The sequence below is a fragment of the Equus caballus genome, chromosome 15, assembly GCF_041296265.1.
Source record: "Equus caballus isolate H_3958 breed thoroughbred chromosome 15, TB-T2T, whole genome shotgun sequence".
Lineage (NCBI taxonomy): Eukaryota > Metazoa > Chordata > Mammalia > Perissodactyla > Equidae > Equus > Equus caballus.
Window position 1 is genome coordinate 34127260 of NC_091698.1, and position 15452 is coordinate 34142711.

Below are 15452 nucleotides of genomic sequence, written 5' to 3' on the forward strand. Positions count from 1 at the left end.
AGGCGGGGAAGAACTGAGCCAGCTGTGATCCAGTTAGATCTGGGGCCCAGCAAAAAATGGATTAGGACCAGGGAGGGAGTATAAGGGAGACAGATTCGTAAGAGGACTTGCAGTGTTGAACACTTGGACACTGTTATCGGAACAGACCATTTTCTCCTCTGAGGAGTAACATCTACGGTGAGAAACGCATTGAATCAGGGAGACCACTCCTAGCTCTGGCACTCACAGCTGAGGGACCCTGGATCAGTGAGTTCCCTCCTGGGTCTCAGCAAGCACCTGTACCGGTGCAAGGAATGTATGCCTACCATTGGTGGTGTTTGACATCGATCCCTCCTAGCAGGAAACAGGTGGCCCCATGAGAAGGGAAAGTTGAGGAGGGCTGACTCAAGGGAATGTTTATAATTCAGGGAGCCAACAACAGACGGTAAAATGCCAGGGACTTGCAACATCTGGAAGCCATTATCACTCCTTGATATGAAGGGACAAGGAGACGAAACTAGTAGCTGTGAGAGAGGGGCTGCCTGACCAGACCTGTATCCTTTGATAGAGAATGCAGCCACTGCCTACTGTGCCAGGGCAGAGTGGAGGCCAGGGGAATAAATAACCTGACCTCTAGCCACCCTCCAGTGCCTCTAAGCTGAACGCACACAAAAGCCAGAGGGCAAGGGAGCCAGTGGAGGCCATCTGTAGAGGTCAGCTTCTCAGACAGAGCAGCGCAGGGAAGGGACCAGAAGGAGGCATTGGAGAATATCTTTCACAGGTAGCAGGCTGATGGCTTATGCTAACAGTTATACGTTTATTGTAATGTGTGATAAAAAGAATATAGTAGCACATCAAAGCTATGAGTTCACAGCTGTTATCGCTTAGGATAAGGCTAAAGTAGATCTTTAAGTGATAAAAAGTTAGACAATTGAAAGAAAAATATTAAGTGATAGTACGAGTGGTACAAGAATATGGCAAAAATCACAAAGACGGTATCTGTAAAACTGAAGCTTGGGAAATTCTGGGCTGGTTGGTATATAGGATTTCTTCCATCTCTGACTCTCTTTGAGTTTCTAAGTGTCTATAGGTAGCTATACTGAGTACAAGGAAAATGCCAAGAAACAATGTAGAGTATTTTCAGATCACCTTGGTTCAGCAAAATGTTCTGATCATGAGTGATATGGGGAGACCACCACGGAACTCCGAGTCATCCTGTTACTCTCTTAAGATTGTTCTTCCTCTTCTTGAAAGTTAAAAAAAACCCACAAGGCTATCAAAAGACATGAGCAGGAACCTTCGCAGCCTCACTATTTGTTATAGTCTCCAACTTGAAACAACCCAAATATCCATCACGGGGATAAAAGAATTGTGATATAACCATATTATGCAGCAATGAAAATGAACAAATTTAAGCTGCTTGTGGCAACATGGATGAAACTCACAAACCCAACACTGAGTGAAAGGAGTCAGACACAAAGAGTTCATACTGTAGGATTTCTTTCACATAAAGTTCAAAAACAGGCTAAACAAACCTAAGGAGTGGAAGTCAGAAGAGTGGCTACAATCTCAGGGGGAGGATGAGGATGGCGACCAGGAGCAGCCATGAGGCAGGTTGGGAAGATAGGCAAAGCTCTGTTTCTTGACATGGTGTGTTCACTTACAGATAATTCATTGAGCTATACCTTCATGATTTTTGAACTTTTTGGTAGATCTCATCTTTAAGTAAAATATTTTAAGTGAATAGAAAACGGAAAGGTGTGACTTTTCCTTGTTTACCCTAGTGAAATGGCCACAAAGGATGAAGTGCCCCTCTGGGCTATGCAGACATGACGTGTCCCTGATGATCAAAGGCTTGGTTACCTCTTCCATTTCCACCAACTCCCTTCCCCCACTCCCCTCTACTTCCATTCTTAGCAGAACTCCTGCCATCCACAAACATTGCACAGATGCCCACGGGATTGGCAAAACAGTGCTCTTATCTTCTAAGTCTGGTTATGCCTGGTTGACTAGGTGACTGATATTAGTTGGTGTTCCCTCCTCCTCCTAGTTGATAGTAGAACTCTAGACCCTATGTGGTGCCAGGAAAATGGGTCAGGGGCCTGTTCCTTGGCCCATGATTGGTGTCGTTGTTACCATTTACGTTTACGTCTGGTTCTGGACATTTGTTATTCCAGGGTCCCCAGAGATGCCACACATAGCCCAGCCATGGTCTGACCACAGTACCTCCAGCTTTCCGCACAGCTGTGTCATTTAGTGGTCAGTACCTGGGCATCCATGGACATTCCTATAAAAGGTTCTCCACCTCCTGGGGTATTTTTGAGGAACTGGCAATAGGTCTCAGCCTCTCTAGGAGGCCATCCAACATAGCTTGGGCAAGGGAAACCCAAATCCCTAGGGTACAGGCATCCTGAGCAGGTGGAGGGAGGAGACAATACCTCCACTTCTTTAAGAATGAGACTAGGGGGAGGGGGAAGAACAGAGCTAATTTCTTATCAGGTTATTTGCCCTAACCTCTAAAGCAAGGCAATAGGGTCCATCCTATGGAATGTTCACAGAAGACGAAGTCCCTGCCTGCAAGGACTCGACAGCCTAGCCGGGAATATAAAAGAACCCTTGAGTTAAAAAAAAAAAGCAAACCTGACCAGACAAGGTAATTTTGAAGAGGCAGCAGAGATGCAGGGCTGACCTCTTAGGCTGATTTTGCACACTCCATCATACTACGTTTCCGCTTCATCACCTATATCGGTACGGAGGTCATAGACCTTCAGGCCCTCCGTGTGGAAGTTTCATTGCACCCATGCAGTGTCCATCTGCCCTGCAATTAAAAATAAATAAATAAATTTGTTGCTAACTTTTTAAAACGGAGAGAATTGACCTACAAATCCCGATTTCTAGCCTCTCTGGAAAAATCTGATGATCTAGCAACACAGGGTGCTCAATTCCCACACAGCAGCGATTCCCAAGAACTGAGCAGTGACTGTCCCCTTTAGATGAGGCTCTCCAGGGGCACCCCATAGTCCCCACCTATGGTCCCCACTTCCTATTGTCTCACAGCCTACTTCACTCATTTAAGTGACCTGCTTGGTGCCCCCAGGCATCTAATCTTATCCTGTTTTAAGATAAAAATTTAATATCTCCCTCCTGTCAGGAGAACAAAGTCCAGACACCTTAGGCTGGTAAGTCTTTCAAAATCTGGACCCAATCGCATCTTCCATTGCTTCCCTACACACGTTTTTCTCCAAATATTAGGGTCCACATGAATGATTGTCCCGGTTTTGTGCATTTAGCTGGTTGTGTTCTCAGAATCAAGTTTCATGTTTCAACTCTTTGGCTTGTGCTTTGATTGACACTCCGCTCTGGCATCTTAGACCTTCCAAGATCATCTTCCTTATCTCTAACCAACATCCTTGAGAAGTCCTCTTACTCAGGGTGTGATCATCGGTTTCTGTTGTCAGAAAATGTTTTCCGTTTGCCCTTGATCTTGAAAGATGATTTCCTTATTTATACAATTCTAGGTTGACAGTTATATTCTCCCAGAACTTTGTAGATACTATTTCCCTGCCTTCTGGCAACTTCCAGCATAATTACTATATCTCCGTAGATAATCTGTCTTGACCGTCTGGTTGCTTTTAAGATTTTCTTTGTATCTCTAGTGTTTTGCGGTTTCACCGTGATGTGTCTAGGATTTCTGTTAATTTTCTTGCTTATGGTTTGTTGGGGTTTGTGATGCTGAGGATTGTGTTTTTCAACAATTCTGGAATAATTTTCAGTCATGATTTCTTCCTTTAATGCCTCTGTATCATTCTCTCTATTTTTTTCTTTTTGGAAATCTGCTTAGGCATGTGCTAGACTTCACTCATTCTATCCTTCATGTCTCTTAATCTCATTAAGTTTTTCCTATAACTCTTTTCTCTTGGTGTTGCCTTTTAGGTAATGTGTTTGTATCTATCATTTAATTCACCGGTTATATCTTTATCTGTCTCTTCTATCATTTGACCTGTTGTAATTGATAGTCTGAGTTATAATTGACAGTCTCCTGCTTTTATTTCTTAGTCATACTTTCAATACCTTCTTTTATTTCCATAAACATATTGAACAAACTTATTTGATATTTTGAATCTCCTAATTCCGTTCTCTGCGGGTTTTGTGGGTCTGAGTCTTCATTTTATCATTTCTGCTGACACTCACGTGGCTTGTTTCCTTGTGCGTATTGGGATATTATAAATTGCAAACTCAAATTCCTTGGAACTTTGTGGGCATTATCTTAGGCTTGAGTCTAAAGAGCAGGTCCCTAGAGGTGATTTTCTTCTTACAAGTGCCTAAGAGTGCTACCAACCTAGAACCACTTTAAAAGGTTTTTGGTCACAAAGGTGATAAAAATTCCAGCCCCAAACCTGCATGAGTGTGGGCTTTTGCTTGAGAATTCTCAGGGGAAACATTTTTCTTTATTTTGGTTCTACCCTGAACTAAAATCAGATATCTTGAGGCAAATAACCATCTATTACAAGAATCCTACTGTTTCTCTGGGGAGCAAGATCTGACTACACCCACTGAAATTTCCACCCTTTGAGGGTTCTGGGCGTGCATAAGGCTCTCCATTCCAATCTCACATTCTCCTTCAGTCTAGGTTTTGTCCCCTACCTCTAGCCCCAGCCTGGTTGTCCCGTTGGCCAGAGTTAACAGATGGCCCCAAGGAAAACTCTGGCTCCCGCTCACCTCTCTAGATTCATGCTTTCTCGTAGTTTCTGCCTCAGAGGGGTTTCCTTCCATTCCTGCCAGCTCAGCCTTGCTGTAAAAACAGGCTTTGAATCATTTCCCCAGCAATTTAGGGATTTTTGACTTGGTGGATTTCTCCAGAATCCACGCTGCCATGTTGCTGGAAACATGGCACTCATTTTTCTATCGTCATTTTCCAGCAGTCTCCCAGAATCCTTTGCTCATCCTATTTCCTCTATCTTCCTCATCTTCTCCATTTGTTAAATCCTATTGTGGTAGGCAGAATTCTAAGATGGCTCCCCGAATTCCTAATCTCTGGTGTATGCACACTTTCTGGTGGTTATTCAACCAAACACTAATCTAGGTGTTGCTGTGAAGCGATTTTACAGATATAGTTAACATCCCTAATCAGTTGATCTTAAAATAAGGAGTTGTCTGGGTGGCCCTGACCTAATCACATGAGGTTTTTAAAAGCAGAGAGTTTTGTCTGATGGGGAGCAGAAGAGAAAGCAATGGAGCTGTGCTCTGGCTGGCCTGGAAGAAAGCAAACATCCATCATGCGAACTTCCCATGGGGCCACTTGGCAAGGAACTGCGGGCAGCCCCTAGGAGCTCAGGATGGTCCTTGGCCAACAGCTAGCAAAAAAATTGAGGAATTCAACCCTGTAACTGCAAGGAAATAAATTCTGCCAAAAACCAGTGAGCCTGAGTGAGGACCCCGAGCCCACACGAGAAATGCCGCCCTGGCCAACACTTTGATTTCAGTCATTTGAGACCCTGAGCAGAGAATCCAGTCACACTGTACCTGGACTTAGACTGTGAGATAACAAATTTGTGTTGTTTTCATCCACTAAATTTGTGGTATTTTGTTACACAGCAATAGAAAACGAATACAGCCCCAAACTGATATCCCCACCAATACAGCTACCTTATCCTTCAAAGTCAAATTCAACTTTCATCCCTCCAAAAAGTGTCCTTGAGCCCTGAGGCAGGTCCAGTTGTGGCCTCTTTGATGCTCCCATGGCTTTTTGTTAATGGTTCTTCTCTTACATCTAGTTGTGTTACTGGTTTTGTTTTTTCTTTTGTTTAAAAGTGTATTTCTCTTCAGTTAGATCATTTGGGCCTTCAGGGCGGGGACCGCATCTTAGGTGGGCTCTGGAGTCTGATGGCCTGTGTTCAAATCCTGGCTTTGCTTCTTCGGAGCCATGTGACCTTGGGCAGCTTATTTCATTTCCCTAAGCTTCTCCAAGCCTCAACTTCCTTAGGTAAGATATGCAAATAAGAAGACCCTACCTCAAGGGGGTGTTGTGAAGACAAAATGAATCATGTAAAGCACTTAGCATCATGCCTGGCACATAATAGGCCCTCATCAAATGTTTGTGCAATGACTATTTGGTGACGGATGGACAGAATGAGGGCCTGTAGACATGCCTGCATCTATCAATACGTGCCCCACAACTTCCAGAAGGATTCAGTCCAGGCGGAAGTGTCTTCTCCACCTGAGCTGCCCTCTGCCAGCCGACAGCCTTCCCCAGAGGTTTCTGTAACGTCTCTTTCCCTCCTTTGTTTGTTTGATTCCTGCTTCTCCCGTGATTGCTCACAGGAAACATTCCTAGAAAAACCTCAAGGGACAGACTCCCTTTGTGCTTCAGCGCAGCAGACAGAGTCTGCGTTCTGTTGGCTGCAGCTGTGCTCCAGCCCCTGGGGACTGAGGGTGGGGCGGCACCTCAGAAGGACACGGATGGGAGTTGAACAGACGGTAAAGCCTACCAGGAGAAACAGACCAAGACAACGCCTGGGCTGGAACCCCGACAACAAGGTGGTGGAAGGGGGCGAGGGATTCTCGACCCCCCACCTCACACACATCCTTAGTCTTGGCTGCTACAACTCATTTCCCTACTTTCCTTCCAGCCACCTACAAAATAGTCACATCAGCATCACTCCTAACAGCTTCAGAGACGCCAGGCTCTGGGGAAGGCCCAGCTTCTGTCTTGGTGTCAGATGAGAGCCATTTGGCAGGAGAAAAGAAACAGGCCATCTGGAGAGGCCTCACAGACCTCAGTAAGTTGAACCAATGACTCCCCTCATTTCTATTTATTGTAAAAAACAACATTATTACAACATGAAAGGACATTTCTTAAAAAAAGAAGAAAAGATTACTCATGATCGCACCACCCTCACACCACATCTGTTTTCTTTTTCCAAGTTTGCTTCCAGTTTTGGGCCACATGATAGAAGTTTGCAAACAATCTATGTCCTCTTTTTTGTTTTCACTTAATATTATATCTTAAGCCCTTTCCAGTGTTGCCATAATCTTCACATTTGCCTCTCTTGTATAAACTGCAAATATTCCAGCCAATTTGATTGAGGCATAATTAATGATGCCTTAACGCTTGGGGATCTTGCTTATCCCTTTGAATCTTTGAGGTTGGCTCCTGGCAAAGCTGTAAATGAAAGGAAGTTTGTTTTCTGGGCCCATGTGTATCCTTTACAGATCTTCTTTCTTCCCTGCTGGCAATTTGAGCCCAAGAGTTTTTTTGCCATGAGAACAACCTGCTCTCTGATCCCCACCTGCTTTCTAAGGTTGTTCCTCCATTCAGTGGGCTATTAAAAAATAATAACATAGTTTTATGTTTGCCTCAATATAAAAGCAATATGTGCTCATGTTGTCCAACTTGAGAAATACACAAAAGCAAAAGGACATAAAAAATCTGCTATAATCTTGCTATTCAGCATCACATGCCACTGTTCCTTATTGCTCTTAAAAGTGTTTTTTGGCACTTTTCATCCCACTTGCCTGTGCTAGGCCGTTTTCCCCCCAGACCCTGCTCTGCCTTCCAACTTCACTTTAGAAGCTAACTTTCATTGCAATGATGAAGGCTGAATGAGTAAACCCTAGAAAGTATAGTATCCTGAGGCCTCAGACACCTATTTAGGAAAAAAACATGAACAAACTGGACATAATGCATCGATTGAGGCACCTGAGCTTGGCTAGTGTAACCCACAGTGGAATTCATTGGATCATAAAACTGGAATGTACAGAGGTAGGATGGGCTGCAGGGCTGGTTTGATCTAGCAGCTCAAAAATGTCATAAAGGAAATGCTTTCTTTCTAATCTTTCTCTCTACTTCCCACAGCATTATTTTCTTCACAAGCTAAGCTCTTCTGTGGTCTCAAAGGGCTGCCTTATCAGTATTGTCTGAAACTACTTACTGCCTGGTTCCTGTCTAGCAGGAAATAAGAGCATCTCTCTCTCACCATCCAATAAATTCCTGAGATTTCCTCTGATTGAATCAGTCTGCTTCCTATGGCCACCCATGAATCAATCCTAGCAGCAGGGAGGATGGCATGACTCTGGGTGGCTTATATCAGCAGGTCTCAAACTTTGGTCTCAAAACCCTTTTACATCCTTAAAAATTACTGAGGATCCCAAAGAATCTTTTTAATGGAGGCTTTATCTATTGATACTTGCCAAATTAGAATTTAAATACATTAAAAATAATAAAATAATTCCTTAAAAATCTTAAAATTACATGTTAACATAACATATTAATAAAAAAAGTAAGTTTTCCAAAACAAAAAGATGGTGAGAAAAATGGCTTTTTTTTCTTTCTTTTCTTTTCTTTTTTTTTTTTTACATATTTACAACTCTAAGTCTGACTTAATATAAGACAGCTGGATTTACATATCTGCTTCTGGATCCCATCTGTTGCAAATTGTTTTGGCAAAGTACATGAAGAAACCTTGCTTCACGTCGATACGTAACTGGAAAAGGGAAGAGTATTTTAATAGCCTTTTAAGATAATTGTATATATTCTTCTTTAATACTACACCAAAACTCTACAACATGTAATTGCTTAAAGGTCGTTGAGCTGTGGAATCTGAAACCTCATCTATAAACTTTTCATACTCTTAAATTAAAATCCATTGTCTGCCTTGCATTTAAAATGGATATTTTACCTACATACGATTTGGTGACATCACGCGTTAGCCATTTGGAAAATAGCGATTTACTGAGCAAATGCAGGTCTTCCAAATGTTGGCACATCATACATTATCCAATATCCAAAAATCACATGTATTAATATCACCATCAGAAAAGTCCTTAAATATTGAGAACTTGTCAAGCTGATCATGGTACAAGTTTTCCAAAATTCTAAATTTCTTTTGACACTTGGAATTTTTTCATCATTGGCAACAGTCAACTGCGTTCCTTGAAGAGAGAGGCTGACTTTGTTCATTTTCAAGAAAATTCCTACCAAATCCCAAGTCAAAATAACCATAATTTGACAGTTGTTTTCTCGAGTGAAAATGGTGTTCCATGAAAAAAAAACCCCAAAACAGCTAGTTCAGCTTACAACTGAAATGATCACCTAAGTCCTTTTCCTTAAACACCCATCACACCTCAGTTTGCAGCAAAAGTGTTTTCTGTGCAGTTTCCATTTTGTCATATAAAATATTACAAAGATGCTTACTCAAGGGTTGAGATTTTAACAAAGTAATAATTTTTTACTGCTCTATTAACAACATTCTTAAGTGAAGCTGCATTTTTTTTTTTACCACGAGTGTGTGAAGAATGTATATTACTACAGTTTGGTGCCACTACCTTGATTGGTGAAGGCACCAACAGTTTTGCACACCTTCGCTTTTGCACCATCAGTGAGAAAGGTAAATAACGTCTTAGATTATTATGAAATAATTTTGATGTCAGAGATGTCCTGAAAGGTCCTCAGGGAACCCCAGGGCTTTATGGATCGTACTTTGAGAACCACTAACTTAGAACAAGCAGAGCCCACTAGCAGAGCTAAGAGTGAGCCAAACTTACCTAAAAAGTATGCTGCATCACAGAGGGGGAGGGTGGGATGGACACCGGGGGCAACCACAATGCCTGCTGTCAGAATGATTTAAGGAACTGTAAAGAATTACAAAATTATAGTGACTGTCCCAGATTTACAAATCGTCTGACAGCTTTGCTACTCTGGGTCCAGAAGCTTTTCTGATACCAGCTTCTGACTTGCAGAGATCCAGGTAAGGCTTTGAGATGTAGTGACTGATCCAATCTACTGTTTGGGGATCTCTGTCTTCATCCAGAACAGTAGCTAAGGCTGGCTCCACAGATAGTGAAAAGGATGTTTTAGGGCAGGGCTTATCTTATTGGACAAGTACGTCATCCTCTCTCCCCTCCAAATGTGAGTGGAGTGAATGAGGTAGTGGGTACAGGGTAAGCTAAACAGCTGCCCTGTTAGGGTGGGACAGGCAGCAGCTTCAAGCTCCCTTTCTTCCTCACCTTCACCTTACACCCACTCTTCCAAGCCAAGATACTGCTGACCCATATGCCAGCTGTAACGCTTTCAGGGCCTGGCTTTGTGGACAAGGAGTGTCTGGGAGAAAAGGCATAGAGCAGCCTAGGCAAGGAGACATGGAGTGTCTGGTCAAGCAGGCAGGCTTTGGGCTGGTCTCTGAGAGAGAGGGGGTGAGGCGCTCAGCATTCTCCTTGCAGCTGTCACTGCCTCAGCAGCTGCTCTGCCTGGCCAGCCTTGGCCAACCCACTGGATTTAGATCTCCCAGTGACAGCTTTTCCTCTAATATTTTCAAAATGCTCAATTGTCCTCACCTTAGAATAATACAGAAACATTTTATGTTTTATGTTCGCAAAGGCAAAATCCCTTTGCGAGGTGTGCAGGCAGAGTCCTCCCACTCTTTCCTTTCCAAGATTTACCTCCTGACTTTTGTCATCCAGATACGACATTTTTTCCAGTACCCCTACCCCACCAGGGGAAGAACACAGACATCTCCAAACTGTTTGGAGCTATGCACACCCTCTGGAAGCTGCTGCAAAGAAGACTGACAAGACTCTGGGTTTACTCAAATGTATTTGGCTCAGGGTCTGGGATCTGCTTTTTCATACCGGAACCTGCATCACAGATGCATGATCGTGATGCTGTTTTTCAACCAGAAATTCTGAAGGCAGACCAACTTCACCGACTTCACTCAAGAGTCAACAAGTCCTAAGGCACAGAAATATCACACGCACTTGGCCGTGTTGAAGAAATCACATCAGTGCTTTAAACTCTTTTTAATTCCTGAGTTTGGGGATTCACTAATGTTTATGCTTTTAAAAATTGTTTGACATTTTCTCTCCAGAATCAAGGGGGACTCGGGAGGCATGAAAATGGGCGCTCCAAGCGCAGATTCTGATCCTGGCTCTGCCACCAAATGTTCCAACGATTTAGGGTAACTCACTTCTGCTCTTTGGGCTCCAATTACCCATCTGGGAAACTAATGGGTAATCAGCGCTGTCTCGCTTTTCTCCGACACGTGGAACAACAAAAGGCTTTTCTGCAAGTGCCCAGACACGCCCAGGCTGCTCTCTAACTGCCCTCGAGGGCGCCAGGCACTCCGGACCAGTGTCAGCCCGGGGGGCTGCTCCGGCGAGCGAAGTGCATACGTAAGTACGTAAAGCCCCTTCATTCCGGCTCCGCATCTACGGGCCTCTGCGCAGTAAAAGCCTACAACCGGTCTAAATACACCTTCCGTACCTTCCGCCATCTAACCGCACGCAGAGTTCGAGAGAGCTGGGGGCACTTGGGCCCCGAGCCCCAGCCGGCCCAACCCCCGGGGCGTCCCGCTGGGGGCGCTCTGCTCCCCGCTTCCCCAACCCAGCGGGGCGGCGGGTTGCGCGTCTTAGGAGCCGGGCCGCCGCGGGAGCCCCCGCGCGCTCCGATTGGTCTGTCGCGTCCTCGTGACGCGAGGCCCCGGCCCCGCCCCCGTCGTGGCCCCTCCTCCCCCCGCCTCTGCCTCCGCGCCGGCCGCGAAAGGTCCGGGACTGAATGGGAGCGAGCGCGGGACCGGGGGCGGGCGGGGGCGCGGGGCCCGGGACTGGCAGCCGGCCAGCGCCCCCTCCCTAGTATGCGGACGAAGGCGGCCGGCGGCGCGGAGCGGCGTCCCCTGCAGCCGCGGACCCAGGCGGCGGCGGCGGCACCTGCCGGCCGAGGTACGTGGCGCAGCCCCCTCCTCGGCGTAGCGGGGCTGGCGGGCTGGGGGCGGCGGCGGCCATCCTCCTGCCCTCCCCTAGCTGGGCCCGGAGGCTCCGCCCCAGCCCCCGCGGACAGCGCCCAGGGCTCGGCGCCCCCAGACGCGCCTCGCGGGGGCGCGGGCTGAGAGTCGTGGCCTCGGGGAGCGGGGCGCCGCGGCCCGCACCAGTGTGGACGCGGTGGAGTCGCAGGGGTAAACGGCCGGGATGTCGGGTGGCCGCACTGGCCCCTTTCCCCCAGCTTTCCGCAGCGCCTCGGGGTTTAATTCATTGCTGGAAGCTTCCGAGCCAGCAGAGCCGAGTTAACTCATTTCCCCGGGACGGGATCGGGACACCCGCCACAGGGTAACTAACAGCTTCGGAAACTGTCTTTTGCATCCATCGAGACGGCGTGATCTGGTGTCTGTAGGTAGACATTTGCCAATGACCTTTCTTGCCCCCTCTCTGCGGCCAGCTTGCGGAAGAGACAGGTTTTGGTGACCTTTGGTTTCTGAATTGTAAGCAGTGACTTGACGTAGGTATGCATTCATTATGCTCCTTTAGTGAGTAACGCAAGGTTTTTGGAGAGCATCTCCGAGGAGCCGGGCAAAAAAGGAGAGGGGGCGTCCTACCTGTACTCCACACCAGCTAGGTGACCTTGGCCGACTGATTGCCCTGTGGGGCTCAGTCTCCTGGTCTGTACTTGGAGGAGTACAGACCTGCTGATGGCCCAGGTCTCGTCCAGGGACCTGGTTACGTGATTCTGGCCGCAAAATGTGTTTACAAATGAAAGGGGTCCTGCAGGATCGCTAGCTGACTTAAAAGACGAATTTTGTGTTCTCATGTCCTAATTAGTGTATATGGCCTTTGTTTAATTAAGTATCGTCCCTTTAAAAGGGAAAACGGTTTTGTGTCCTGTGCTTCATCTGGTACCCATGGCTTGCCTGCTCCTGGTGCCAAGCAGGTGCTGGGTTTGGGGGTTACAAAGAGGAAGGAGACTCACCTCCTGCCCTCTGCTGTTTAGCTGAGCCCTCCTCATGGCTTCTGAGTGCTAATCCTCTTCCACAGAAGGATGCGTATCCTGAAACTGTGGAAGAGGAATCCATGTCTGTGGAGTGAAGGGGCACAGACTCAGAAACAGGGTGGGTTGTGGCTTCAGGTGTGTAATCCTGAAAGCTTGACAGTTTAGAAGAGTGTCATATTTCTAGTGGTAGAGCCAGGGATCACTCAAATTCCAAGCAATACATGGCCAAAGAGAGATTGATGTGAACTGGAAGAGCGCTAACCAGAATGTCCTGAGTCTTTTCACAGTCTGTCCATTAGAGGAGTGCTGCTGTTTCTGTAGGATGAAGTGAACCTTGGTTATGATTCGTAGCCATTTCTTCCTCTAGGGAAGAAAAGAAATGGGTGAAATGGGAAGGCGTGAAGGGGTTTATGGAAGGAAGAGAAAAGGCTGACAGGCATAAGTTCTAAAAGCTTGCGTTTATGACTGCGTGTTTTGAAAAGGCTTATAATTTTGGCACAAACTGCCAAATTGTCACATGCTATCAAAATAGATTGGTGTTGAATTTTAAGGATCTATTCAAGGCAGAATAAGAACCAACCCTTTGTTCTTGGATTGGCCTCCTCCAGTTCTTCCCTGCTTCCCTAGCTGGGCTCTTTGGCAGCAGTGAGCGGAGTTTATCTAGCAGGTTGGCTCTTGTAAGGTGAACAGACAATAGCAAGAGGTGCGGGGTCCTCTGTGGGAGTCCCTCCCAGTGCTGGGGGGGCCCAGGGGCGTGTCTTGGAGACGGCAGTCCCTGGGAGAAGGGACGAGGCTCGCCTTCCACACCCTTCTAGCTCCTGAGGGGCGACTTAATCCGAGCTGCCTGTGGAGACATGGAGGATTGAGGTTGCTCCCAGAGGTCATGCTCTGTGATTTTAGTCTAACTGGGAAACCTTGGCAGAAATAAGACAACTGGGAATGTTCACACATTAATGATGGTATGAACTCCGCAACTGCTGAAAGAGAAGCAAGGACCAGATCAGTGTGACTGACCTAAGTTAGCAAAGACTTCCAAAAGGGGAGTGAATCACTGGCTTGATGTGGGAGGAAGCCATGAATGTGGATCGGGACGTGTGAGCTCTCCATGGGGAGAGACCCACCTTAAGCACATGTGCAGAGAGGGAGCGAGGAAGACGTGTAAGGGAGTGGGAGAACAATGAGGTTAGAGGGTACAAGAATACTACCAGGCTTGTCTTGCCTGGAGAGCTTTTTTTTTTTTAAGTATAGCTTACCTAGTAGGAAAGTAGACACACCATAAGTATACCATTCAACACATTTTCCAAATGAAACGCACCCGTGCACTCAGCACTCAGATCAAGAAGCAAGAACTCCCCATGTGCTCCCTTCTAGTCAGTTCCTCCTGGAGGATGACCCCTGCCTGATCTCCCACGCCTGTATCAATGAAATCCTCCAGTGACCATCTTCCTTCCTTATGAGTTAGGTTTCTGAGATTCGCTCGTGCTGCCTGTCGTTATGGTGTATTCACTCTCATGGCTGATGTGGCCATTGGGTGAATAATATAACACATACAGTCCTGTGCCACGTAACGACGTTCCCGTCAATGACAGATGGCATATACAGTGGTGCTCCCATAAGATCAGTACCATATGCCCTAGGTGTGTGGTAGGCTATACCATCTAGGTTTGTGTAAGTATGCTCTGTGATGTTCGCACAACAACAAAGTTGCCAGCGACGCATTTCTCGGAACATATCCCTGTTAAGCGATGCATGACTGTATTTATCTGTTTACTATGGACGGACATTTGGGCAGTTTCCAGTATTTGGCTGTTACCAGCAATGTTGCTGTGACTGTTCTCCTACCTGTCTTTGGTATACATATATGCGTTTATGATGGGGGTGCACGCAGGGGTGTGATTGCTAGACCATGGGTGTGTGTATCCTCAGCTTTGGGAGCTACAGATGAAGCTATTGTATTCCAATTTGGAATAACTACATTGGTAGTTCCTTGCTACTCGGTGGTGAGTGCCGTGTTGACTTTTCACTGGGGAGACTGAGGCAGGAGTTCTACCAGGAGTCACGATCAGTTTCTACCTGGCTGTGCCCCGTATGTTGTCGGCACGTGCAGTCACCTCCAGGCCCTCGTCTTTCCTGGTCAAGCAGCCGGACAGACTGGACTGTGTGAGGAAGGCTTTAGCTCCAAGAGCCTCTGTTGTCTAGGGGGGTTTCTCTGGCCTCCCGGCTCTCCTTTGTCTCAGCTCCCACCCTTCTTGCTGCAAACACTCCTGGGAACCTCTCCTCCCTTAGCTTTCCTTACGTCGTGCTCTCTGTACTTACTTCTACCTCCACCTGCCGTCCCTGCACCTCTGGATTTCTGCTTACAAAGTCCCCATGTCCTAGAGGAAAAGCCCGTTTCTTGTTTGGTCTTTTGAGGCCATACAAGACATTTTTGTTCTCCTCTTATGGCATGGAAAAGTATGCAGGATTAAGCTGTTGGATGGTTCGCCAGCTCCTGTACCCGTGAATTCTTCCTCTTTTCCCTTCAGGTTTTTAATATCTGGAATCATAATAGTTAAGTATCATATAATATGATTTGATTAATTCAGAGGGAAAAATTGATAAAAATAACAAAAATGGTCTACTTTGATGGAATAGTAGTTCTGTCTTTTGAATATTAAGGCTGTTTATAGGATTAAGTGTCATTTTCATAATTAAAGGCTTATATGTGTTGAGTTCAGAG

General features: G+C 46.1%; 1 protein-coding gene across 5 annotated transcripts in view; it reads left to right on the forward strand.

Moving 5' to 3' along the window:
* Positions 1-10181: 10181 nt before the first annotated feature.
* Positions 10182-15452, forward strand: part of ST3GAL5 (ST3 beta-galactoside alpha-2,3-sialyltransferase 5) — a 47038-nt gene continuing 41767 nt past the window's right edge. The window contains exon 1 of one of the 5 annotated variants that reach the window (XM_014731056.3): positions 10182-11145. Coding sequence is in view for 1 of the 5 variants with exons in the window: in XM_023618781.2 (XP_023474549.1) it covers positions 11607-11691 (85 nt within the window). In the remaining 4 variants the exon portion in view is untranslated. Of the gene's footprint in view, positions 11150-11492; positions 11692-11736; positions 12136-15452 lie in introns of those variants that run through there. The other 4 variants (XM_070236215.1, XM_023618781.2, XM_023618782.2 and 1 more) reach the window with 4 other exon arrangements.